The 26,561-nt window shown below is 42.5% G+C and overlaps 1 protein-coding gene across 1 annotated transcript in view; it reads left to right on the forward strand.

Annotated features, from left to right (window-relative positions):
* The window catches only part of GLB1 (galactosidase beta 1), a 101,718-nt gene that overhangs the window by 58,109 nt on the left and 17,048 nt on the right, over positions 1 to 26,561 (forward strand). The window contains exons 11-15 of the mRNA XM_043443159.1: positions 12,937 to 13,011; positions 15,236 to 15,325; positions 18,036 to 18,149; positions 20,947 to 21,078; positions 22,960 to 23,214. Coding sequence (XP_043299094.1) covers positions 12,937 to 13,011; positions 15,236 to 15,325; positions 18,036 to 18,149; positions 20,947 to 21,078; positions 22,960 to 23,214 — 666 coding nt within the window. The remainder of the gene's footprint in view (positions 1 to 12,936; positions 13,012 to 15,235; positions 15,326 to 18,035; positions 18,150 to 20,946; positions 21,079 to 22,959; positions 23,215 to 26,561) is intronic.

Genomic DNA, 26,561 nt, shown 5'->3' on the forward strand with positions numbered 1-26,561 from the left:
AATCCATGGCTGATTCATGTCAATGTATGGCAAAAACCACTACAGTATTGTAAAGTAATTAGCCTCCAACTAATAAAAATAAATGGAAAAAAAAACTATCAAAAAAAAAAAAAAGAAGAGGTGGCAAGAATATACAGAAGAACTATATAAAAAAAGGTCTTAATGACTTGGATAACCACTATATTGTGGTTACTCTCTTACAGCCAGATATGCTAGAATGTGAGGTCAGGTGAACCTTAGGAAGCATTACTACAAACAAAGCTAGTGGAAGTGATGGAATTTCAGCTGAGGTATTTCAAATCCTAAAAGACGATGCTGTTAAAGTGCTGCATTATGTCAGCAAATTTGGAAAACTCAGCAGTGGCCACAGGACTGGAAAAGGTCAGTTTTCATTCCAGTCCCAAAGAAGGGCAATGCCTTAGAATGTTCAAGCTACCACACAATTGCTAGCAAGGTGATGCTCAAAATCCTTCAAACTCAGCTTCAGCAGCTCATGAACTGAGAACCCCCAGATGTACGAGCAAAGAGACAGAGAAACCAGAAATCAAATTGTCAACATTCATTGGATCATGGAGATAGCAAGGGAGTTCCAGAAAAACTCTACTTCTGTTTCACTGACTACACCAAAGACTTTGACTGTGTAGATCAATTCTTAAAGAGATGGGAATACCAGACCACCTTACCTGTCTCCTCAGAAACCTGTATGCAGGTGTCAAGAAGCAACAGTTGGAACCAAACATGGAGCAACTGACTGGTTCAAAGTTGGCAAAGGAGCACAACAAGGCTGTATACTGTCACCCTGCTTATTTAACTTATATGCAGAGTACATCATGAGAAACGCTGGGCTGGATGAATCACAAGCTGGAATCAAGGTTGCCAGGAGAAATAACAAAACCTCAGATATGCAGATGATATCAGTCTCATGGCAGAAAGTAAAGAGGAACTAAAGAGCCTCTTGATGAGAATGAAAGAGGAGAGTGAAGAAGCTGGCTTAAACTCAGCATTCAAAAAACTAAGATCATGGCATCTGGTCCCATCACTTCATGGCAAATAGAAGTCAAAAGAGTGGAAGCAAGACAGATTTTATTTTCTTAAGCTACAATGTCACTGTGGACGGTGACTGCAACCATGAAATTAAAAGACACTTGCTCCTTGGAAGGAAATCTATGACCAACCTAGACAGCATATTAAAAAGCAGAGACAAAAAAAAAAAAAAGCAGAGACATCACTTTGCTGACAAAGATCTGTATAATCAAAGCTACGGCTTTTCTAGTAGTCACGCAAGGATACGAAAGTTTAACCATAAAGAAAGCCAAGCGCCAAATTGACGCTTTCAAATTGTGGTGCTGGGGAAGATTCTTGAGAGTCCCTTGGATAGCAAGGAGATCAAACCAGTCAATCCTAAAAGAAGTTAACTCTGAACACTCATTGGTAGGACTGATGCTAAAGCTGAAGATCGAATACTTTGGCCACCTGATGTGAAGAGCTGACTCACTGGAGAAGACTCTGATGCTGGGAAAGATTTAAGGCAAAAGAAGAAGAAAGCAGCAGAGAATGAGATGGTTAGATGGCATCACCAACTCAGTGGACGTCATTTGAGCAAACTCTGGGAAATAGTGAAAGACAGAGGAGCCTGGTGTGCTGCAGTTCATGGGGTCACAAAGAGTCAGACACGACTTAGTGACAGAATAACAACATTACTGATTCACTTTACTGTATACCAGAAACTAACACAACAATGTAAATCAATTATACTTCAATGAAAAAAATTTTAATCACTGCAAGTTAAAATTTTTTAAAGATTAATTGGAAACATCACAAAACTTAAAAATGTATTTTGATTTATTCACTGCTAGAAACACCTCTGCCATCCTTCTTTCCCTGTGTTCTTTTGGCTTCATGCTGCTTTATTGTCTCTTCAAATGAGAGCAGTGTTTGTAATCTTCTCTAATGAGACTGGCTCTTGAGTGTAGTTGATAGAAATTTGTTTTTCAGTATTGACAGTTTAGAAAAACAGAAAAGCTTCACATTTTGTTACCGATGGTGTTATATGACTATTTAGTATTGTCATGCAAATTGGGGAGATTGTCTTTCAAGTTCTTGCATGCATGAGCTATAATATTTGGAAGAAATTACAGACAGGTTCTGGCTGCATAACATTTCAAACCCTGTTCCCCCTCCACAACCCACATATTTCTGGGGCTGGATGCCTTAGAGCACAGTCATGTTGCAAGTCAGCATAATCTGCTAGCAATAGTTTACCTACTCATGGGACTGACAGTGCAGCTTGTAAATATATTTTCCACCCAAATTAAATAAATCCTCACCTCAACTCTCCTCTGGTTGAATCAAGGCCTGTAGCCACTCTAAAGCCCCTTCACCTAAGAGCATGCTTGACAGAGGAAAGCTGGAGCAGAAAGAGATGAGTGTTTTAGGCTTTTGTGGTTAAATTGTGAAACTTTGCAAATTTTACAGAAACCTCTGAGCACGCACTGCTAGGACCCCCTCCCCCTTGGGGAGGGAGTGACCCTTGGGGGCATTTCTGGGTGCAGGAGATGAGTTCAGAGGCTGCTGAAGTAACCAAGGAATGAGATGACGGCACGGGCAGCAGGGAGTGGAGAGACAGCAATTGATTTGAAAAATATTTGGGAGGTAAAATTGGTGACAAAGGGAAGTGAGAGTGTTAGTGGCTCAGTCATGTGTGACTCTTTGCAAACTCGTGGACTGTAGCCCACCAGGCTCCTCTGCCCTTGGGATTCTCCAGGCAAGAATACTGGAGTGAGTTGCCATTCCCTTCTCCCGGGGATCTTCCTGACCCAGGGATCAACCCTGGGTCTCCTGCATTGCAGGCAGATTCTTTACCATCTGAGCCACCAGGGAAGCCCAAAGTTGGTAGGATTTAGCAACTGGCTGAATGCAGGTGTGAGGAAGAATGAGGAGTCATTGATTGGTCCATGTTACATTAACTGGATAACTGGATGGGTATTGGGGTTAGCAGCTCAGACAGAGCGCTGTGAGGAAAACACAGGTGGGAAGTGGGGAGGGGGAGAGAAGCCAGGTATGCTCAGGATGCCTCTGGGGACATCTGGGGGAGGTTTCTGTCTGGCAGGCACCTCATTTAAGAGTGAAAAGTTCCAGGAAGAAGTCGTTAGGACAGACATGGATTCCACAGTCGTTGTGGAGGCGGAGGGTGAAGTTCAGGAGAGGCTGAGATTGCACATGCAGAGCTGATCAAGAAGGGCAGTGGGCCACGCAAAGGACAAATCCAGGGGATCCCAGGTGTTTAACCAGTGGCCACAGTAAGATGAACTTATGAAGGAGACAGAATCTTCAGAAATTTATGTGATTCAGCATCTTATGACAGATTGCAGTATAGCATGTAGTTGTCTTTTCCCTCGTTCTCTGTGTTGATATTTTAGGTATAGGAAGAGAAAAAAGAACAACTTCAAAAGTGGGCTCTTTCTTAGGAGACTTTGTAGATGTTCAGCTAGCTGGTTTGTTAGATGGTGTTCAGAGTATTTGTTTGCATGGAGGAAAAGAAATGGGATCATAAATATCCCCATATACACCTCTTCCTGCCTCTGTCCTTCACCAAAGACTTAAAAAGTTGAATGGGTCTCTTCTTTAGTCTATCTCAAGACTAAGCTGGGTGGAGATGGACAGTCTCTTTCACTGACATGGACTCCCAGGGATGGGAATTTCCCAGCAGGCTGCACAAGCCTGTGCTCAGTGGTGAAGGCTCCCTGCAGCCCTCCAGGCAGCGCAGGACTCTTTTAAGGCATGACCGTGCTCTCGATATTTGCATTTTTTAAGCTATTCTCTTTGCTGTGGGTAAAACTCAACCAACCTGGTTAACACTTTGACCTCGAGGATGAACCATAAGACTGTAGGGTAGCGCCCTCCTACTCATTACCAATTCCTGAGAGGGGCAGTGGTGAGTTTATTTTTGTATGCTTTTGAATGAGAGTTTTGTTCCAGTTCTTAATAGGGCTTCTATCAAAGATAAGTCCAGCTGACTTTTTGAAGATGGGTTATTCTGTAGAAATTAATCAAGTTGTAGTTGATGACCTTGATGACTGGAGTGGATCTTGGAATTCCTTGAGGGTGGCATTGGGGCTGGGCGGTGACAGGGCATGGGAGAATGGCCAACATGATTTTCAGTATTTCAGAAGCTTAATGACATTTGAACCTTGACACAGGACCAGTCCACACTGGCTGAATGTCCTCTTGGTTTATGGCTAGAATGACATTAGTTCAGTGGGTGAACCAGCTGTCTCCTAATGATCCATGGTGCTGGTGGAAACACAGTGTTTATGTCAGATAATTAAGGATGACAATGTGAATATTGCTTAATGAACGTTAGTCTTTTTTAAAAAATCTATTGAGGCACAGTTGATTTACAGTGTTGTGTTAATTTCTGCTGTACAACAAAGTGACTCAGTTATACATATAGATACATTCTTTTTCATATTCATTTCCATGAAGGTTTATCGGAGGGTACTGATTATCGTTCCCAGTGGTACACAGCAGCACTTGTTGTTTATCCACTCCACATATAATAGTCTGCATCCGCTCTAATCCAAACAGACAGTCTTTTAAAGCATCACCTAAACTCCTGTGGCATTAGTCCATTCATTTCCTGCATACCTGGCTTTTTTAGTCTATCTTTCAAAGTGATTTCTCTGAAACACTGATCTGGTCAGGATGCCTTCCATGACTCCACCCCTATTTTCATCAAGCCTCATCTTTCAATTCTCCCTTTTATGTAAACCATTTTTTAAAAATTAAAGTGTAATTTACAATCCTGTGTTAGGTTCAGGTGTATGACAAGATGATTCAGTTCTTTGCACTCTTTTTCAGATTCTTTTCCTATATTACAGGTACTGAATATAGTTCGCTGTGCTATTCAGTTCTCCCTTTCTTGTACATGATTGTCTAGCCGTAAGATAAAGGTACATAAAATTCCTCACGTCCTACAGGAGGTGCCGCTTCTACCCCCTGGCCTCTGCACAGAGTGGCCCCTCTACCTTTATCCATCTGGAAAATGAGGACATGCCTCATGACCTTCTCTGGGGAGTCATCTTTGAGTCATCTCTCTGCAGATTTACTCACACTTTGCTTTCTGCCACTATGTTATACTGTGGAAATCTTGAATACACAACTTCTCCTAGTGTTAATATAACTTGTTTATACACACTGTCACTCTAGACTTGGGGCTGTTATTATCCTTAGTACCAAGCACAGGACCTGACACAAAGTACTTTCTTCTATTTTTTTTTTCTGTGCCACGTGGCTTGCCAGATCTTAGTTTCCTGGCCAGGAATTGAACCTGGCCCCATCAGTAAAAGTGCAGAGTCCTAAACACTGGACTACCAGTGGATTCCCCAATTGCTTTCTTAATAAGAGTTTATTAGATAAATGAACAAAAACGTTAGAGGTCTTGGGGAGAGAATAGTTGGTCACCGTTGTATCTGTTGGATTCTACTAGGAAAAGAGCAGCTTCCCACATTGAGTTTGTCCCTCTAAATAAGTAGGATAAGAAGCAATGACAAGTCTGAAAACTATGATTAAAGTACAAATTACTATGGAGACATAAAGGTTCAGAAGTTTATTTTGCTATGTTTGCCTATTTCTTTTCTGACACATTGGTTACTTGGACAGAAGATTAGAATTTTGCTATATGATAATCAGTGAAGTGAAGTGAAGTGAAGTCGCTCAGTCGTGTCCGACTCTTTACGACCCCATGGACTGTAGCCTACCAGGATCCTCAGTCCATGGGATTTTCCAGGCAAGAGTACTGGAGTGGGTTGCCATTTCCTTCTCCAGGGGATCTTCCCGACCCAGGGATCGAACCCTGAAAACTCACTATAATAATTTTTTTAAAGGTTGTGGCAAATGTGATAGACAGATGGAGGCTTAATATGGAGAATATAATGAGCTCATACTACTGATTTAAAAAATCAAGATCCAAATAGATAACTGGGTGAAAGACATAAACAAGTATAGACCTCTAGTGAAAACTTTGGCATACCTTATATTAAGAATCATATAAAATGCTTATATCATTTGACCTAATGACCCCTCACTTGACTGGAGGAGGGCACGGCAACCCACTCCAGTATTCTTGCCTGGAGAATCCCATGGACAGAGGCTACAGTACCCGGAGTCGCAAACAGTCGGACATGAATGAAGTGGCTTCACATGCACTCCCCTCACTTGTAACTTTATTTTAAAAATTCTGAACATGGAGAATGTTATAGACAAGAAGTGTTCATTGCAATAGTATTTATAGTATCAAAAACTGGAAATGATTCAATGCCTAATATTGAAAAGTGATGGTTATATAAATTCTGTTATATCTGTTTGAATATAATATGCAAGTAAGTAAAATTGTTGTTACTATTTGGTCCATGCCAAAAGTGCTTTTGGTAAGTGGCAGGAGTAAATTATAAAATTATCTCGTCTTTACGTGTGCATAAATAGAGGGGGTATAGGAGGAAAACTACGCGAGAGAGATGGTTTTGTGGGGTGGGGAAGATACCTTCTACTGTATTATTATTGGCAATAATTGGCAAAATTATTGCAATTGGCAAAAAAGGAGGCAAGATGGAGCTGCAGATGGGACTTACCTGGTGGTCCAGTGGCTAAGACTCGGAGCTCCCAATGCAAGGAGCCTGGGTTTGATCCCTGGCCAGGAAGCTGGATCCCACGTGCTGCAACTAAAGGTTCTGCAAGCCTCAACAAAGATTCTTGTGTGCCACCACTAAGACCCAGTGCAGCCAAATAAATAAATAAATTAAAATAGCCAAAACAAAAAAGACAGAGCCAGAGGAACAACACTAAACTTGGAGTCAAAGTCCCAGCTCCCACCCTTGCCCCTTTTCAAAATCTTGAGCACGTTCCTTGGTCTCATCTCTAAAGAGGAAATATAATAACCAGCTCTGAGGGCCTATGTAAGGAGTAAATAAGATGACAGAACTGGCACATCAAAGTTAGCTGAGTGTAGGTTGAATAAAGGTGTCTGTGCAGTTGACTTTTTCATCCAGTGTGGTAGAGAGGTTGCAGTCCTGGCCACACCTTGACTTTAGAAATTAGGTGGGTCGTGGCCCCCTCCCACGTACAAGTAAATGGGGGATCTCCCCCATTTACAGACTGCTGTAAGGTCTCCTCTGTGGATCTGTGCTGACTGCTGTTATTGGCCAGAATGTTGGGGGTTGCGGGGAGAATGGGGTATGTCTCCTGGCAAAAGAGAAAGAATGTGATCTAGACTTCAGGGAAAGTTGGGAAGAGAGACCTTGCATCTTGATTTAAGATCAGGAGTAACTCTGGCCTCCTTTGTGTTACTGTGAGTCATAAAGTTCATTTTAACATGATCTTTTAAATTTCACAGAAATATAGACTCATAGAATATTAGAAATACCAAGGACTCCCACTTCCAGATGGCTGCGTGTCTAAGTATCTATCTCTTCTTCCTTCCAAAATGTGACTAATAATAAAAAAAAAAAAAAAAGATTTTTTTCTAAATGAAGCCAACAAGAAGGGAGCTGTCCATGCATGAGAGATTCCAGCCAATTTCTGGGAAACAAAAAGAGATGGAACAGTGGTGACTGAAAAAGTAAGATAAGGAAATCTAGGTTCCCAGTGAGCATGGAAGAGGGTTATAGGAACAGGGAACAGGGAGTATATTGACCTTAAAGAATCAAGAAGAGCTGGGGTCTTGGAAATGCAAGTAAGACAAAGGATGGAAATGAAAGCTGAAAATGGAAGATCTGGGTGGTCCAGTGGTTAAGATTCTGCACTTCTTATGCAGGGAGTAGGTGTTCAATCCCTAGTCAGGGAACAAAGATCCAAGATCCCACATGCTGTGTATCATGGCCAAAAGGTTTTTAAAAAGCAGGGGTGGCAGGGTGGGAAGGCTGATGAAACTCTACGTATTTCCCGTCAGATCCTTCACTCCTTCACCCCACTTTCCAATAAACTGTCCATCAGGGAAGCATCTCTCTACCAGCCAGAAAATTGGAGGATTTAAAAAAAACAGAAAGTGCATAGCCCCAGAGCAAAGACCCCACATATTATATCTGATTTCCTGCAAAGTTATCCTAAAACAAAGCTCCCCACTGGACAAGCCTGGCTCCTGTACACATAACAGGACTGGCACATAGAAGCTGAGTGTGCAAATGCTAGTGCATTCATCTGCATTACCATTAGATGTGAATAGACAACTAAGGATGATGGCCAGATGTTTGTGCAAACCCATAAAAACTGCAACCAGGAGGAGAAAGACCAAGATGAAATAAACAAAAAGATAACCCTAAAGGCAAGAGGACAGATCTTAAACAAAGCAAACCTTCTCAAATTTATATCCTTCAGAGATATTTGAGAAGATACTGCATTGATAAAATACGAACAGAATACTTTGATAAAGGAAACCAAGAAAGAGTTATTGGAAATTTAAAAAATTTCCTAGAAATTAGAGTGAGAAGACAGATGGAAACAGGAGAGAAAAGATGAGACACATAGAAGAATAATCTGGGAGGTGCAGGTTACTTAAAAGGAAGGGAAGAAATGGAGCAAAAGAAAACATCAAAGAAATAACACAGAACTTTTTCCAAAATAGAAAAGAATATCTGAGTTGCCTAGCACAATGAATGTAAAAACCATGTGTGTCCAGATGAATCTTTACATAAATTTAGGATATTGGGAATAAAGAACCTACAAGCTTCTAGAGAGAAAAAGCTGGTCACCTTTTTCAGGAATGTGCTTGGCATGAGCCACACCAGGGGACAGAGGACACTAAACAGCACCCTGGTCATTCTGAGGGAAGATGTTTTTTTAAAAAAAATATTTATTTGGCTGCATTGGGTCTTAGTTGCAGCATGTAAACTCTTAGTTGAGGCATGTGGGATCTGGTTCCCTGGCTACGGATTGAACCTGGGGCCCCTGCATTGGGAGTCTTAGCCTCTGGACCACCAGGGAAGTCCTGAAGATGAATTTCAACATAGAATTCTATACCTATTCAAATTGCTAACTAAATATGACATACTCAGACATGCAAAGATTCAGGAAGTTTCCCTCCCATGTACCAGTTCTTAGGAAGTTACTTGAGATTGCTCTAGTGAAATGAAATCACGAGATTCTAGAAACAGGAGGGAAAAGCCAGAATAATGATAAAGCCTGGGGACTTTCCTGATGGTCAGGCAGTTAAGACTCCACACTCCCGATGCAGGGAGCATGAGTTTGATCCCTGTCAGGGAATGGGGATCCCACCAGCGGTGCAGCAGGGCCATAAATAAAGGAAATACGAAAGTTTTTCTAAAATAATCATGGACTCTCAACCCTTGGAGCAGAAGACTGAGAGTCCCAGTAGGAAGTTTTCTAGGAGAGAAAAGAGTGTTGGAAGAAACTTGATGCTGTCTGGAAATTTGGAACCATCTAACCACCATGTTAACCGAACAGCAGAGAGGAAAAAAGAAAGGCAATTAGAAACCCTAGGGAAGAGAAAAGAAAAATAACGTCTGCAAGGAGAGAGAATATGCCATCCTGATACATATCCGCCATTTAGCTGTGCAGAGAGCAATATTTATATAATTGTAATAATGTGAGCACAAGTGATTAATTTTTAATTTAATGTCAACGTACACTTGAAGGGAGGACTTGTGACTATAGGATAGACTTTTAACCTTGACATTGTAAAAAGCACAGCTGATGGTTTGGAGATGAGAGTGGAGAGGAGAGCTAAGGGGAAGGATGCAGACAGCCTTATCTTTAAATGTGTGGAGACAACGGATAGTGTCCTAGTCGGTAAGAACTAAGAAATAAAGGTATAGGGTATTATTTAAAGCTACAAAGATAACCAGTAGAGAAAGTAAAAATGGTGACGTAACCACTTTGGCAAGAAAGGGTGATATCTGAAGAGCACAACTGAGCTAAATCCCATGTATTAAAGAAATAAATGATCATGCTTTAAGTTGCTCAAACAAGAAGTAGCAGATAAATTTAGAGACTAAAAGAAGCAAAAATCGAAACAGTGAAATGATTTTAAAATGGTTTCCTCTGAAGAACAGAACTAAAAGAATATTGCAGGAAACCACTGCTTTTTACTATGCTTTTTAAAATTACTTTTAAAAAGGGAAGCTGAGAGGCAGCAGGGGGTGGGGGGCAGGCGGGGAAAGAAGGAAAGAGCTAAGAGCCCTGACAGATCATAATACAACCTATTAATACTTGGAGATTCCAGATGGACATAGACTTTTTTTAAGACCTGGGAATTACACCCATATCTTCTGACATTAATATAAATTATGTGTGTATGTATTTAATAAGGTTTTGTTTTTATTTAAAAATAATTTCAAACTTACAGAAATGTTTCAAGAATAAGAATAGCAGGACAAACACTTGTGTATTCTACACCCAGATTCACCCGTGTGAATATTTCACTACAGTTGTATCACCATCTGCCCCTCGCCGAGCCCATACGTTCTCTAAACCTCTGGAGGGTTTTAGACATCAAGACCCTTGACCCCTACATACTTCAGTGTATATTGTTTAAGAATAGGCAAGAATATGCTCTTATATAACCACAGCAAATTTAACATTGACACAAACTTTAATCTACGCATAAGATTTAATTTGCAAACAGCATCTTTTCCTACCGTAGACTCCCTCCCTTCAGAGTCAGTTTTGCCATGTACCTTTTTTTTCCCCTCCCCACCCCAGTCTTCTGCTGCCACTTTCATCCTCTCTACTTGCTTTTGCTTTTTTGTTTCACCCCCTTCCTAATTCAGGTCTCAGTTTTTGTCGTTGTTTTTAAAAATAATCTTATCTATTTTTGGCTGTGCTGGATCCTCTTTGCTGCATGGGCTTTTCTCTAGAGCAGGGGCGATCCTGTAGTTGTGGTATGTGGGCTTCTCTCACGGAGACTTGCTCTCGGGAGCATGGTCCTCAGTAGTTGCAGCACGTGGGTTCAGTAGTTGTGGCTCCTGGGCTCTAGAGCACTGGCTCAAATACCTGGGGTGCATGGGCTTGTTTGCTTTGCGACATGTGGGACCCTCCCAGACCACAGGGATCAAACCCATTGTCTCCTGCATTGGCAGGCAGATTCCTTACCACTGGACCACGAGGGAAGCCCCCGTTGTCGTTGTTTTTAATGGTAGCATTTAAAAATTTTTTTCATTGGTGTATAGTTTATTTCTCCTGGCAGTCTTGATTCTACCTTTTGCCTCATCCAGCCCTGCGTTTCTCATGATGTACTCTGCATATAAGTTAAATAAGCAGGGTGACAATATACAGCCTTGACGTACTCCTTTCCCGATTTGGAACCAGTCTGTTCTGTGTCCAGTTCTAACTGTTGCTTCCTGACCTGCATACAGATTTCTCAGGTCAGGTGGTCTGGTATTCCCATCTCTTGAAGAATTTTCCACAGTTTGCTGTGATCCACACAGTCAAAGGCTTTGGCATAGTCAATAAAGCAGAAGTAGTTGTTTTTCTGGAACTCACTTGCTTTTTTGATGTTCCAATGGATGTTAGCAATTTGAGCTCTGGTTCCTTTGCCTTTTCTAAATCCAGCTTGAACATCTGCAAGTTCACAGTTCACGTACTGTTGAAGCCTGGCTTGGAGAATTTTGAGCATTACTTTGCTAGTGTGTGAGACAAGTGCAATTGTGCAGTAGTTTGAGCATTCTTTGGCCTTGCCTTTCTTTGGGATTGGAATGAAAACTGACCTTTTCCCGTCCTTTGGCCACTGCTGAGTTTTCCAAATTCATTGGCATATTGCGTGCAGCACTTTTGCAGCAGCATCTTTTAGGAATTCCAGCTCAACTGGAATTCCATCACCTCCACTAGCTTTGTTTGTAGTGATGCTTCCTAAGGCCCACTTAACTTCGCATTCCAGGATGTGACACCACCCTTATGGAGAAATCGAAGAACTAAAGAGCCTCTTGATGAAAGTGAAAGAGGAGAGTGAAAGTGTTGGCTTAAAACTCAACATTCAGAAAACTAAGATCATGGCATCTGGTCCCATCACTTCATGGCAAATAGATGGGGAAGCAATGAAAAGAGTGACAGACTTTATTTTGGGGGGCTGCAAAATCACTGCAGATGGTGACTGCAGCCATGAAATTAAGATGCTTGCTCCTTGGAAGAAAAGTTATGACCAACTTAGCATATTAAAAGGCAGAGATATTACTTTGCCAACAAAGATCTATCTAGTTAAAGCTATGGTTTTTCCAGTAGTCATAGATGGATGTGAGAACTGGACCATAAAGAAAGCTGAGAGCCGAGGAATTGATGCTTTTGAACTGTGGTGTTGAAGAAGACTCTTGAGAATCCCTTGGACTGCAAGGAGATCCAACCAGTCCATCCTAAAGGAGATCAGTCCTGAATATTCATTGGAAGGACTGACGCTGAAGCTGAAACTCCAATACTTTGGCCACCTGAGGTGAAGAGCTGACTCATTGGAAAAGACCCTGATGCTGGGAAAGAATGAAGGCGGGAGGAGAAGGGGACAACAGAGGATGAGATGGTTGGATGGCATCACCGACTCAATGGACATGAGTTTGAGTAAGCTCTAGGAGTTGGTGATGGACATGGAGGCGTGGCGTGCTGCAGTCCATGGGGTCGCAAAGAGTCAGACACCACTGAGCGAATGAACTGAACTGATAGTTGATTTACAATGTCATGTTAGTCTACTTGTTTCCACTTTCTGTTTTCAGGTGTTTTGTTATATAATTATTTGAATGATTCCTGGAGCTTAAAGCACAGACATACACAGACGCATGCTTAGAATTCTGTTTTGGAGGGAGTTTTTGGTTCCTTTGCCTTTCCAAAAATCACTGGCACTGTTTGAACCTTTGATCATTCTTTTGAAACATGAATTGTAGAGATGTGTTTCTGAGAGTTTAACAGCCGTTTTTCTTTTCTTTTTTCCACTGTGGTTTATAGTTTGCAAAAATACCGGAAGGTCCTATCCCCCCATCCACACCAAAGTTTGCATATGGAAAAGTTGCTCTGAAAAAGGTAAGAAAAAAAACTGACAGAAACATTGAGAGTAAGGAAGTGGAATTCAGCAGTCATGAGTCAAAGTGTTAGGCCGGCAATCGGTTCCTTATTTTTTTGTGAACTTGTTTTCTGTGAGACTGATGGGGTGGGTGATGTTTCTGGGAAAACGGGGACACAGGCTGTGAAATGCCGTGTGTGATGCTGACAGGGTGAGTGCATCAGGCGTGAGCGGGCATTCGTAGATCATTTTGTTTCCATCATCAGTGTCAAAACCAGTGTTAGGAACCCTTGCAGGAATAACAGGCAACCTTATTGTTATGGCTAGTGACATTCATTTCTATAATTCTCCCTTTCTAAAAGGAGTTCTCAAAAGCCACAAACATTAACTCTAAATGATACACTCCCCTCCATCTCAAAACCACGTCTTCAGGAAAAAAAGTAAAATCATGTCCTCATGGCTTGTGGCTTGTATGCTAATTGGGACATCGAGTGGGAAAGCTAGAAATGATTCATAAATATTAGCGAAGAACTTTTTCTTCTAGGGAAAGAGAAAAAGAGGAGAGGCTTCATTTGATAGTCAGGAGTGACGTAAGGCCAAGGCAATTTGTTTTGACCATCTTCAGGTTTTCCCCTCTGATAATCCCTAACTCCTACCTGGGTTAACTAACAAGAAAAAAAAATTACACGTTTCTTAAGAATCTTGATATGCTAAAATAGCATCATAAGTTTTTATCTTTAAGCAAAATGCCAAACATGATTGTATAATGTTTCCACTCGTGAAGCCCTTTGATGTTTGGTTGAGCTCTTGTAACATTTTCCACCTAGTGTCAGATATGTGTGTTACATTCTACAAAGAATGCGGTTTCTCTGCCTGATAGGAATCTTGCTTTAGATTAATCAGACTTTAATCACATTTGTAAAGGGAGTACCTTCTACTGGTTCATTGCTACTGCTACTTAAGGAAGAGTTTGGTTTGTGTCTTTTTAAGCTGTGAAAAGTTTATTTTTATGCAACAGAAAATAACTGCAAATGTTTTAAACAGTATTGCTAAAACAAAGCCACCTTAGTACCAAAGCACATTCTGTTTACCAGGAAGGAGAATTGTGAGACCAGAAACTAAATATATACAATTGAAGACAGCAAATTGACATAAAACTGTAAAGTTTGGGAGTTCCCTTGTGGTCCAGTGTCTAAGACTCTATGCTTCCAATGTGGGGGGCCCAAGGTTTGATCCCTGGTCAGGGAACTAGATCCCACATGCTGCAACTAAGACCCAGTGCAGCCAAATAAGTGAATAATTAATTTTTTAAAATAGTGAATGATGTTTATGTAGATCATAGTTATATAGGATAAAAGCTTTCACCATGAGCTCCTTGAGTTGTCCGAGTGGGTTTTTTTTTTTCTTCCATGCTACCTATCGGTGAGGTAGCCCTAAAAAGCGTTTATAAAATTCCTAACCAGTTTCATGCTGGGGAAAGCCCTGGGTTTGAAGCCAAACCTAACTACAAATCCCGTCTGGGCCGTGACTCCAGTGGACTCCTCTGAGTCCCCAGTCCCTCCTCCCTAACAAGGGACAGTATTGCCTTCCTTGCCCGGTTTTGTGAGGACTCAGTGAGGTGTGTGGGTACAGGGAGGTCTCTCCGAGAGTTTGGCGAGGCACCCAGGGTTGTTCTGTGCATCAGAGTAAACATCATGGGCTACAAGAAAACACAGTCATTTAGGCTGAATATAAAAAGTGTTAATTGGGTGTCTACTATATGCTGGACATTGGCGGTGAGCACGTACAGAAATAAAGTACTGGAAAAAAAAAAAAAAAAGAAGCTGATGGTCCACAAGGAGTGCAGTGGGGTAAACAAGTGGGAGGTGATACAGGCGTGGGCAATGTGCTGCTGACAAGCTCAGAGGAGGGCACAGTTGGGGCTACTTCACTTGGAGGTGGTGGGAAGGCTTTACAGAGTCTTGGTTTTCATGCATCTTATGGGCCTTTTCTATACAGGAGGTTGTGATTGTGAATAGGTATGTTTGAAACTCTTTTTACAATGTCATCTGTTATTTTTCATCCAGAGTTAGGGACTGGATAGAACTGATTGAAGGTGACTGTGGGACAGCCCTGGGTGGAATTCAAACCATTTCATTTTATTTAGGGGCTTGGTCAAATCTGCTGTCTCTGATGATGACATTATTTCTACTGTGATTAAGTGAGGGGTGACAGCGAGTGAATGCTGTTTTTGTTTCTTTTCAGTTAAAGACAGTGGAGGATGCTCTCAACATCCTGTGTCCCTCTGGACCCATAAAAAGTGTTTATCCCTTGACATTCATCGATGTGAAACAGGTAGGGCTTCAGAGGTAATGCTTTAACCTTTTTTCTACCCTCAAAAATATGTGCTTTCTACACTGCCTGTTCTGAACACAGGGACCAAAATGGTAGGCAGATACATCAGACGCCACGTGAAGTCACCTCGGACCTCCAGGCTCTAGCTCTGCCTGCTGCAAGTGGCTGACCTTTCCTGTTCTCCCCACCCCCATTTCTTATCAGACATGTATAACCTGCTTTAGCACAATTCTCTGCAGGTTATACATGGAGTATAAGTCTGATATAATTCATCTGATTAGGTATCAGAGTAAAACCACTGTTTTATTACTCAAAAAAAGACAGTTGTTTGTTCTCAGTTCCAAGATATAGGGACTGTGTTCTTGATAGATTAATTAGGTTATTAGAGATTCTTTTTCCTGCCTTTGCAGAGAAAAAGAACAGAGTGCATGGTTGTGTGTGTGTGTGTGTGTGTGTAATCTCCAGGCACAGCTCCATCTTTATTGTAAAATTTCCCCAACTTTTTATGTTAGAAAACTTGCAAGAATAGTGCAGCACCCATAGAGCTTTAACCTAGATCCATCAAGTGTTAACAGCTGCTTCATTTGCGTTCTCTTTCTCGTGTGTATGGTTCAGAATCAGCTGCTTTTTGTTTTTTTTTTTAAGCATTTGAGGTAGTTGTCAACATCATGATACTTCCACTCTTAAATATTAGAGCATATATTTTTAAGAAGGACATTATCCTACATGATCACAAATAATGATCACCCTTAAGAAATCTCGCAGGGATACAGTCCTATTATCTAATATACATTCTGCAATCAGGTATCCCAGTTTATTCCAGTAATGTCCTTTTTAGCTTATCTCTTTTCAGTCCAGTTGCCAGTCCATGATCACACAATGCATTTAGTCTGCTTTCATCTGCAACAGTTCCTGAGTCTGTTTTCCCTCTCTCTCTAGTGACATGGTCATGTCTGAAGAGTTCAGACAGTTTCTGAGTTTTGTAGCCCACGCCTCACTGGTTAGATTCAGTGAAACATTTTTGGCGCACGCACAACAGCAGTGGTGTGTTCTTCTCGGGGTACTGTCGTAGGATCACTTGGTGCCTTTAGTTCAGCGTTCTGTTTGATCATTTAGTTAAGATCTCAGCTCTGGGTTTTGAAATGGAAAATTATCTAGGGGCTCCTTTCTGACTGTCTGAGGAGATCACCTTCTGGAGGGTGATATAATAACAGCACATTTGATCTTGCTTTAGCTTATTTTACTTCCAGTTACTATTGTTATATTTGTGATTTCACTCCAGCAGTACTGCTTTGTGATAAATAAAAATGCTTAATTCAGCTCCCCTCGCTTTTTTAAGAGCATTGGGTAGTGTTCTTTCTCTGGCTCTAACACACACTGGTTGTACATCCATGTCTCCATCTACCTGTCCTCTCCGAGTAGGGTCGGAGCGCATCAGGTAAGACACAACTCAGAGCAGTGGGAAGCTGGGAAGTGGATCCCAGGTTAGTGTCCTTGCTTTCTCTCAGACCCTTTCTGCTGTCTCACCTTTGGCCAAGGCAGTGCTCTCAGATGAGGCGTGGCTCCTGGGCCCTGACTGCTTCAGATCTGGGACAGGCCGTAGATTTACTTCCAGCAAACCTCTCGGCGGGCGCAGATGCAGGGCATGGGGTGCAGCTTTGGTACCCTTGCAGCTGCCTCCCCCATCCGCCCCATCCCTGGAGTCCTCTACTTTGCCATTGCAGGGAGCATCTCACCTTCTGCTCCCCTCCTGGAAACCCCGAGTCTCTGAGCTAGGACTCACCACTCTGCTCCATTCAAAAGAAAAAAAGAAACAAGAGATGGGATTTGGGGGTCTGGAAGGGAGGCATCCTTGTGCTTGAAGGTTTGGGTGATGACAGTGGCATTTCTTGAGTTCAGCACTTTCCTGCAACACAGGAACATGGGTTAGCGTTTTCCTTCCGCTCCTGCATATCACCTCTCCCCTTTGCTGGGCTGCACTTTCTTGCATTCAGGGCTGAGGAGTGGGAAACTTTGTTTTCTGCTGGGTTTCCATTTGGATTCTCCTGTATGACTTGATTTGTCCAGCTCTCCCAGCTAATGACTACCCAGGAAGCCATTCACCCAGGCTGGTGTTTGGAGGCTTCCTTTCCGACCAGGGGTCCCAGCATCTCAAAGTACTTTCTGAGGCACATTTAGAGACACATTTCACCCCCACCTCCATCTGTCTCTCGCCGCCTGTTTCCCCTTCGCCTCCACTTGAAATAGTTTCTGATTGACTCTTGTTTTGTATGTTAGAGCAGATTTAGCCCAAGAAGCTGGAGAATGTTTTACAGAGCACTCTGTTGCTGTTTACCGTTTGTTTTTGTTGTCTTTGGTTTTGGTTTGAGGTAACAACAGCAGTAACCTTTTGATCTGTGACGGGACCCCCCCAGGTGATTCTGGCACATCACCTAATGTGTTCCAGAGTCTGGTTCCTTCTTGTGGGAGGGGAGGGGATGTTTGACAAAGGCCTCCAGGCTTCCTTGCAGTTTGCTGCTGTGATGGTTAGTCTGTGATCTGAAAACTGAAGCCAGTTCTCTTCTTTCAGACAGAATATTTGCCGAGGCTGGGGAAGCATTTCATTCTTGTAGTTTTAGAAACATTGCTTTCACGCAAATGGAGGGTGACCCAGTTCTCCTAAGATGAACTGCAAGAGTGATGTCTTTTTTGTGCATCCTTCTCTAACCAGTACTTTGGATTTGTGCTGTACCGAACAACACTCCCTGAAGACTGCAGCAACCCTACACCCCTCTCTTCACCATCCAATGGCGTCCATGACCGGGCCTATGTCTCTGTGAATGGGGTAAGAATTCTCTCTGAACTTGTGTATCGGCCCCTACGGGGGAGGAGAGTTGTGGGTTGCACTTGGTAATGATCTCAGAGAGACAGCAGTAAGCAGTCCTGAGGAGAGATCTTATTCCTTGCACAGGAACTGGACCTGGGTAGCCTGGATGAAAAGCAGAAATCTTAGCCGCTAGGCCACCAGGGGCTACGGGCAAAGTTCTCCTGGCTCTTTCCCCTGTTTGAAAGCAAGAATGTTTCAAGGGGGCAAAAACTGTAAAAACAGGTAGCAAATTTATTCTTAGGGACATAGCACAGCAAGTGGGACAGCACACAGAGAAACAGCATGTTTATCCAAGTTCCCTGGTTGCCTGGTGGTTAGGAGTCAGCATTTCACTGCCAGGGCCTGGGTTTGAGCCCTGATCCAGGAACTGTCTTGCATGCCACACAGCAGGACCAAAATACAAAAATAAATAAACAAACACAAATAGAAGACTGAAGCGAGGCAGAAATACACACCTGGAGAGGACAGCAGGTGTCCTGAATGAGGGGTGTAGTAAAGAGGTGATTATTGTTTCATTTTTCACACTTGACCTGTCCTCGGGCCTTCCCCAACATGCATGCTAACTTTTTGCTAAAATGGATCCCACTGCAGGGGCCTCTGGGTGCACGTCCTCACTTGTCATGGTGGGGCATGTTGTGGCCCCCAAGGAGTCTGCCTTTACAGGTACTGACAGGGAAGTTCTCCCTGACCTCAAGAGTGGCCACCTTATCTCTTCTCTTCAGCAGAGGTCGGCTTCTGCCACTAGCTTTGTCCTCGGAGTGTCTTCAGTTTGACCCCACTTGACAAACACCAGATGTCCAACCCAAGGGCCCATCTATCTCCTACCTCAGTAACATGACAGTCAGGGCCATTGCTGCCTTCCCATCCTCAGGCTCCACCCTCCTCGCGATGCTCCTGAGCTGTTCCCCTTGCTGGCTGATGTAGCCTCACCTGCATGCCACCCACCTGAGGTATACACCCCCTCATCCGTCCGAACTTCCTGGCCACCCCCCTAGTCCAGGGCCATCCCCTTTGACTGACACTGCGTGTCATTCATGTCTTCTTTGCTCCTGGATGGCAGGGTCTGTTTCGTACACACCAGATGAGTCATTTAACTTAGGGTCTTCATCCTACATGAGAAGTTATATTCTGAAGGGCTGTTCATGATAATTAGAGCTAAGAGATACAAACGCTTTGGTTTCATACAAAGTAAACATAAAGTTATAGGATTTCCATTCCTCTCACTGAAACAATCGTGTGAAATAAACACGTGAAAGATTTTTCCTAACCAAGAAAGTTTGTTGAGAAAAAAAAATTTTTTTTTAATTTTTCTTAAAAAGGATGAAGTGATTTTAATAGATGAAATGGGCAAACAAGGTCCTACTCTATAGCACAGGGAACTATATTCAATATCTTATAATAACCTATAATGGAAAAGAATATGTAAAATGAAATCACTTTGCTGGACACCTTAAGCTAACACAACGTTGTAAATCGACTATGCTTCAAAAACAACACAAAAGGAAAGAAATTGAGGGTCAGAGAAGTGAACTGATTCACCCAAGGTTATTCAAGTAAGTATCAGAACTAGTTCTCTGCTTCTTCTATTTCTCCACAGCAATCTCCCATGTCTCCCAAACTTTTTACTTTGTATTGGGGTCTAGCCAGTTAACAATGTTGTGGTAGTTTCAGGTGAGAGACAATTTTAAATGAAAATATTTCCATTCTCTTGTCATGAGTGGTTTTAATTTGAGTGGCAGCAAATGTCTAAAACACTATGAGTATGTATACTGATGGCAACGATTTCTAAAATTCCAATTTGAGGGTTATTTTAGTGATTTACAGTCTTTTTTTTTTTTTTTTTTTTAAAGAATCTTGCATTTTAAAAAGTTAGGAATGTGTTGCTGCTAAAATACCTGCTATTTCCCCTCATTCTATTATTTCATCTTTGTGGTTAATGTATCATATCAGGTATTTTGAAGTAAAACTACTCCACCTAACTCTCTGATTTTATCTCGTTTGTCTTATTTTGTCCCGTCTCCATGCTGTTTAAAAGCTATTTTTTATTACTACCTTTTTTTTGCTATGAGCACATGAAGACATTCCTGTATTAGAAATCTTCCCCTGGAATTTCTGCCTCCATCCCCTATTAAATATAGATGCACAGCCTACTCAGTACTCTGTAATAACCTATATGGGAAAGGAATCTGAAAAAGAATTCATATATTGATATGTATACATACAACTGGACCACTTAGCTGTACACCTGTAATGAACACATTGTAAATCAACTATACCCCAATATAAAATAAAAATTAAATTTAAAAACTAAGGGACTTCCCTGGAAGTTCAGTGTTTAATACTCTGTGACTCCACTGCAAGGAGTGCAGGTTTAATGCCTGGCTGGGGAACTAAGATCTTGTGTACTCTGAGGCATGGCCAAAAATTAAAAATTAATGAATAACATTTAAATAATAATAAATACAAAATAAAAAAAAATTGAAATAGACATACAGGAAAATATCCCAGAGCTAAGGAAATCAGCCTCAGCCCTTCCCTGCTGGGAGCTGAGTCTGGCAATCCACCTATGTAGAACGCAGTGGTTGCAGGAGCCTGGGCATCTGGCTGAGGACTTGGGCAAAGGAGCCATCAGAGCATTTCTGTCCCAAGTCTGCTGACACTTCAGGGTAGGAAAATGAGTGTGGAACTGACTGAGCAGGCTGCCTCTGCTGACCCTCCCACCCTGGTTAATTCTCATCTGGTATTGAACTCACAGGTCGCCCAGGGAGTCCTTGAACGAGAATCTGTGCTCACCCTGAACATAACAGGGAAAGCTGGAGCCACCTTGGACCTCCTGGTGGAGAATATGGGGCGTGTGAACTATGGCCCGTCTATCAACGATTTCAAGGTAGGCCCAGCCTCCCTGTTGGGAGTAAGACTCAAAGGGTGACAGAACTGTGCCTAAGTCACTGGGGAAGTTTCTGTAAATCCACATAAAGACTCTCCTGCATACACTCTTTCCTTCCAGCCCTGTTCACATAGAAGTAATTTTCTGTTTTGGTTGTGCTGGGCCTTTGCTGCTGCGCACAGGCTTTCTCTAGTTGGGACAACGCTCTTGTTGCAGCACATGGGCTTCTCATTGCGGTGGCTTCTCTTGTTGGTGGAGCCACAGGCTCTAAGAATTATGAGCTTCAGTAGTTGCAGCTTGTGGGCTCTAGAGTACAGGGGCTCCAGAAGTCGTGGCTCATGGGCTTGGTTGCTCCGAGGCTTGTGGAATCTTCCTGGACCAGGGATTGAACCCGTGTCCCCGGCACTGGCAGGCTGATTCTTATCCACTGTACCACCAGGGAATCCACATAGAAGTAATTTTTAAAAGCCCACCCCCCCCCCTTTGCCAAATTTGATGAGTAAATTTACCTGATTTGTTTTGCAACCTAGAAGTTGGGTTATTTTGAAGATCTGTTTTCCTCTGTAGATGATGAGAAAGTTGAGCTTTGCAAACAGAACCCTTGCATTTGAGTTCAGTCATCCTTTAGCAAGAAACAGGAGGAGGAAGCCACCGCACCATGCTTTTCCTTTGCTTAAAAAACCCACCGAGCCTGCAAAAGGCACTCCTTTGCTAACAAAGCCAACTTAGCATTTGTTCTGCTGTTTTCTGGGTGTGGACAAACTCTTGAATTTTAGAAAGCCTTTCCCTCTGCGCACTGCTCTCACCTCTCTTGGTTAGTCTGTGCCTAGGCGTCTGGTCCAAATATGTTTTTCTGATGTACATTTTGAGAGCACTGTTCAGTAAATGTTTGTTATGCTCATACTCTGTGTGTGTGTGCTCCATGCGGTGCTTTTGGGGGAAGGCAAGGATGTTGAGATACAGGCTGCCTCTCGGGTAGCTCACCACGTGCTAGAGGAGGGAAGGCTGCACCTCAGGAATGACGGCAACACCCACGACAGGACAGGTGTCTGGGGCTATCTCCTGACCCTCCTGGTGGCCTCTCTGAAGCAAAGCAGTGACACTCTTAGAGAACAGTCATGCAGGGGCCACTTTTGTCTCCAGTATAAAAGAAATGTCCCTGTTACCGTCCTGTGGTCAGACTATTTAATGGCCGTCCTGCTTGGCTATCATAGGCCACACTGACCCACAGAGTGACAGGGACTCTTGGGAAGTGTCTCGGTCCCCAGGACCCAGCAAAGAGCCCGGCACACAGCTGCGTGGTTAACGCTTATTGAATTACTGATTGGGACACTGAGGCATGGTATTGAGAGGTGTCGGAGAACAAATGTGGGATCCCACTGGGATGGAAAAGTTCCCCTCATGAAAGGCTGTGAAGAGGAAGCCAGATGAGCCATGGACAAAGGCTTCCATGCAGTGTCTGGTGCCACGGACACCCCAAGCCCTTGCCCCCACCGGACAAATAGAGCACTTCAGAATGTGGGTCTCAGGCTCCCCATCATTGTCACAGACCCTTCTATCCTTTCACAGTGGGCCAAGTGTTCCTTTGCATTCTCCCCCCACCTCCATTCACTCTCCCATCCTCAAAACCATCATTTCCTCTCTTCTGGCCATGTCTCTGAACCAAACACTGAAGACTGGGGATTTGGGGTCTAAAGCTCTGGCCTCGAGCCAGATCTGTGTCACTCTGATGTACACACAGTTTGAGTTTCATGTGCTGTTGGTGTTTCATATCCCAGTGTGCTTTTCCCAGGAATTCAGGGCTGGAACACAGAGTCACGTGAAGCCTCTCTCCACCCCCATCTTTACCCCCCAGCTCATCACTCTGTTTCTCTTCTACAGGGTCTTGTTTCTAACCTGACCCTTGATTCCGAAATCCTCACCGACTGGGAGATCTTCCCGCTGGACATGGAGGACGCAGTACGCAGTGACCTGGGGACCTGGGATGGCCGTGACAGCGGCTACCACACTAAAGCCCGTGCACACAGCCCACCTACCTACGCACTCCCGACCTTTTATGTGGGTAACTTCACTATTCCCAGCGGGATCTCAGACTTGCCTCAGGACACCTTCATCCAGTTTCCTGGATGGACCAAGGTATGTGTCTTCATGGAAAGTATTTGCGTTTAGGCCTCAGATGTCTTCTTTTCTGTGTCTGATACAGCATCAAAAAGACTGCTAACGGTGTGCTGCATGAGACTCAGGGGAGTGGAGGGTTTTCTGTGGAAGTTTATCCATTTCTCAGGAGCAGGGCCATAGCAGATCTTCAAAAATGCTGTGGTCAGCCTGAAGGTACACCGTCTAGCCCATTTTCATTGACAACTTTCTTTAGCAACTTCCTCCTTCCCCTAAGAAAAATCATACCTTCTTTGAAAACTGACTAGGAAGAGCATTTCTTGTTCATACTGAAGAAAATCTGGCCCAGGCAAAGGGGTAGATCTCTGGGAAGTCTGTTTTCTCTTGTTCACACCTAACTCTATATTCTCCAGACCACCCCACCTCTGTATGGGGATGCTCCCACGCCCGGGGTGCATCCACCCCTGTCTGTGGGATCCTCAGCTCCCCCCTGGCCACTTTACTGCCTGCTTCATTCTCCTTTATTCTTTGAAGACATGTCTTCTTTCACCATTGTCTTCTCTACTTCAAGTCCTATTTTCATCCTAGACGACCTTATCATGACTCAAGTTATTCATTCAACAAATATTTTAGTGGTTTCTGTTACTGAGACTGGGTCCAGCTGCTCGCCACCCTAAAGCCAATAAAGAGGTCAGGTTGCTGGAAAGGCAAGTTTGCTTTATTTATTTCAGAGGCTGGCAACACTGGGGGAGGGCAGAGTCCTGTCCACAGGCCGACTCCCCCACCGCTGACAGTGGGCAAGAGCTTTTCTAGGTGGAGGGAGGAGCTACATGCAGAAACAGCACAGTCAGCTCTGACAGTCCTCTTGAAATTGGTCATGCAGTGGTCTGAGCAGTGTCATCTTGATTGTCTTAAGTACAGTTAATCTTCAGCTCCAGGGTCGGTTTGTTCCCATTTCCCTGGGGCCAGTCCTCAGAATTGTGGCGCCTTATGTCATGGCTGCAGTCTGGTCCTCATGTAATTAAATTCTTCCATCTGGTGGGAGTTTCAGTGTCTACAGCACAGCTCCAAGGATATGGCTTAGAATACTACCTATAACCATTGAGAAGAAACTAAAGGTCTTTAACTTTGCTTACTGGCTAAACCATTATCATTTTGTCCTGTTTGATTGTTTTCCTTTGCTTCTGTATTTTCCCAATTCTCTGATTAAACTGGTTAAAGTTTTCTGCAGACAAAAGGCAGGTAGAGGACGTGTGGGGTTGGGGACCATAGGGTCTTGTTCCCTTTCAATCCACCCCTTTTTGACACTCTTCAAGATTAAGGAGAGACAGATACAGAGCAAGAAATGGAATAAAAGTTTTGAATAAAGTTAATAATAAAGTTGGCAGAGGAACTTGGTTTTAGTTCCATTTCTCTTCCAGTATTCCCCAATTCTTTGAGGCAGTGGGGTGCTGACTGCTCTGGTTCCTTTTTGCTGAAATGGGGTGCAGTCCTGCCTAATTTGGGGAATGGACACAGAGTTGGAAATAATCTCAAGTCTCAAGTTTAGCATCAGTATTTTGTATAGTGAAAACATGACCTCTGTCTGATTGTCTTGTCACAGCACCTGGATAAATGCTTAAAAATTAGCAGACATATTACGGATGAGGATAAAAATCAAAATGCATCTTTGAATTATTCCCTGAATGTATTTTCTTCTTAATGGTTAAAGCAGATGTACAATGTATATCTAATAGGCCATAAGCCGGCTATTTGGAATACTGGAGTGGGCTGCCATTTCCTTCCCCAAGAGATCCTCCCACCCAGGGATCGAACCCAGGTCTCCCACATTGCAGGTGGATTCTTTACCATCTGAGACACCAGGGAAGCCCTGGTTAGCCTAAAGTTCAAATTAAATCATGTATAAGCCAGAATGACCCCCATACCTCAATATGTGAAAACTTCTTCTACCATTTTCCCCTTTCAATTGTAAATCTTCCCATAAAAAGCACTGATAATCAATATGTTTTTCCACTGTTGCCAGAGTGGCTCAGTTTTTGCCTGCTCTGGATCCATTCATGTCCGTCGGTGCTAGGCCGACTTTTTGTTTATATATTTATCTAGTCATCCACACTGCGAGAAAACTAATTAGACATAACAAACAAGCATAGCGAGGTATGCTGACAGGGAAGCATTTTATAGGTCATACATTTTATTGATTATACCCAATCTTTACACATTGTACATGTGTTTTAAGTAGTAAACTTAAAGGCAGCAATGATACACATCATGAGTAGTTATACTTTGTAATAACTTCATTAAACAATTTTTTCCATTGTGAACATTGGGGTCAAAAGTATGATTAAAAGAAACACAACAGCTTTCCATTAGAATTCTGTCAATTTCTTAACAGTATTTTTCTCTGAGATTCCTCAGGGGCCCTCTAGAAAACTCAAAGTTACCTAGATAAAGAAACTTATGATCTGTTATCAAAAGCAGCACAATATTCCAGGAAAACTGTTCTCGTAACAGAGAGAAAACCAAATTGCTGCCCTGTATCAGCTTACCGTCAAAATTCACTTACCTTATTAAATTCAATCTAATTTTAATCAATCTTAAGTGTCCAAAATTCCTTTCTCATAGTACTTTGTTTTTCTTTACCAAAAAAAGGATACTTTCTATATCCATTTTAGTTTCTCACTCATTTTTTTCCCACCCAAAAGTTATTCTCCTTTTATCCTTCAACAAAAATATCTCCAGGGAGTTCCCTGGAGGTGCAGTGGTTAGGACTTCGAACTTCCACTGCAGGGGCACAGGGTTGGTCCTTGGTGAAAACTAAGATCCCGCATGCCACACGGTGGGGCCAAAGGAAAAAAAACAAAATCTCCATCCTTTATATTTTCTCTGGCAGACAACACATATCCTACTTGTTTTATATAGTAAAATGTATCCCTTATCATTTTTACATATTACAATTTTTAACCCTTTTAAAGCCTTAACAAAACTAAGAAACAAGTAGTTGAACTGTTATACCAGCACTTCTGATTGGCAAATTTAAGAACATATTCAATAACCTCTAAAAACATACATTTTTTTTCATAGCACAATTTCTCTTTAATGTGGTACAATATGTATATTTAATAATATGCATTTATTGTGTATAAATCTAAGCCCTCTTTCCTTTTTTCTTTTTGTTTAAAATTATACTAAAAAACCCAAGTCTGAAGTCTCAATATGAGCTGTGTTTGTATTTCAAGGACAAGAGTTAACTTCAAGCTTTCTCCTAAGCATATTTTTGTTTCTCTCAGGGTCAGAATTGTGAAGAAAAAAAAAAAGTATGTTTTCTCTAACTGCATATGCAAAAATAAATGACTGTCATCATAACCAAT

Source organism: Cervus canadensis, chromosome 22 (genome assembly GCF_019320065.1).
Source record: "Cervus canadensis isolate Bull #8, Minnesota chromosome 22, ASM1932006v1, whole genome shotgun sequence".
NCBI classification, from domain to species: domain Eukaryota; kingdom Metazoa; phylum Chordata; class Mammalia; order Artiodactyla; family Cervidae; genus Cervus; species Cervus canadensis.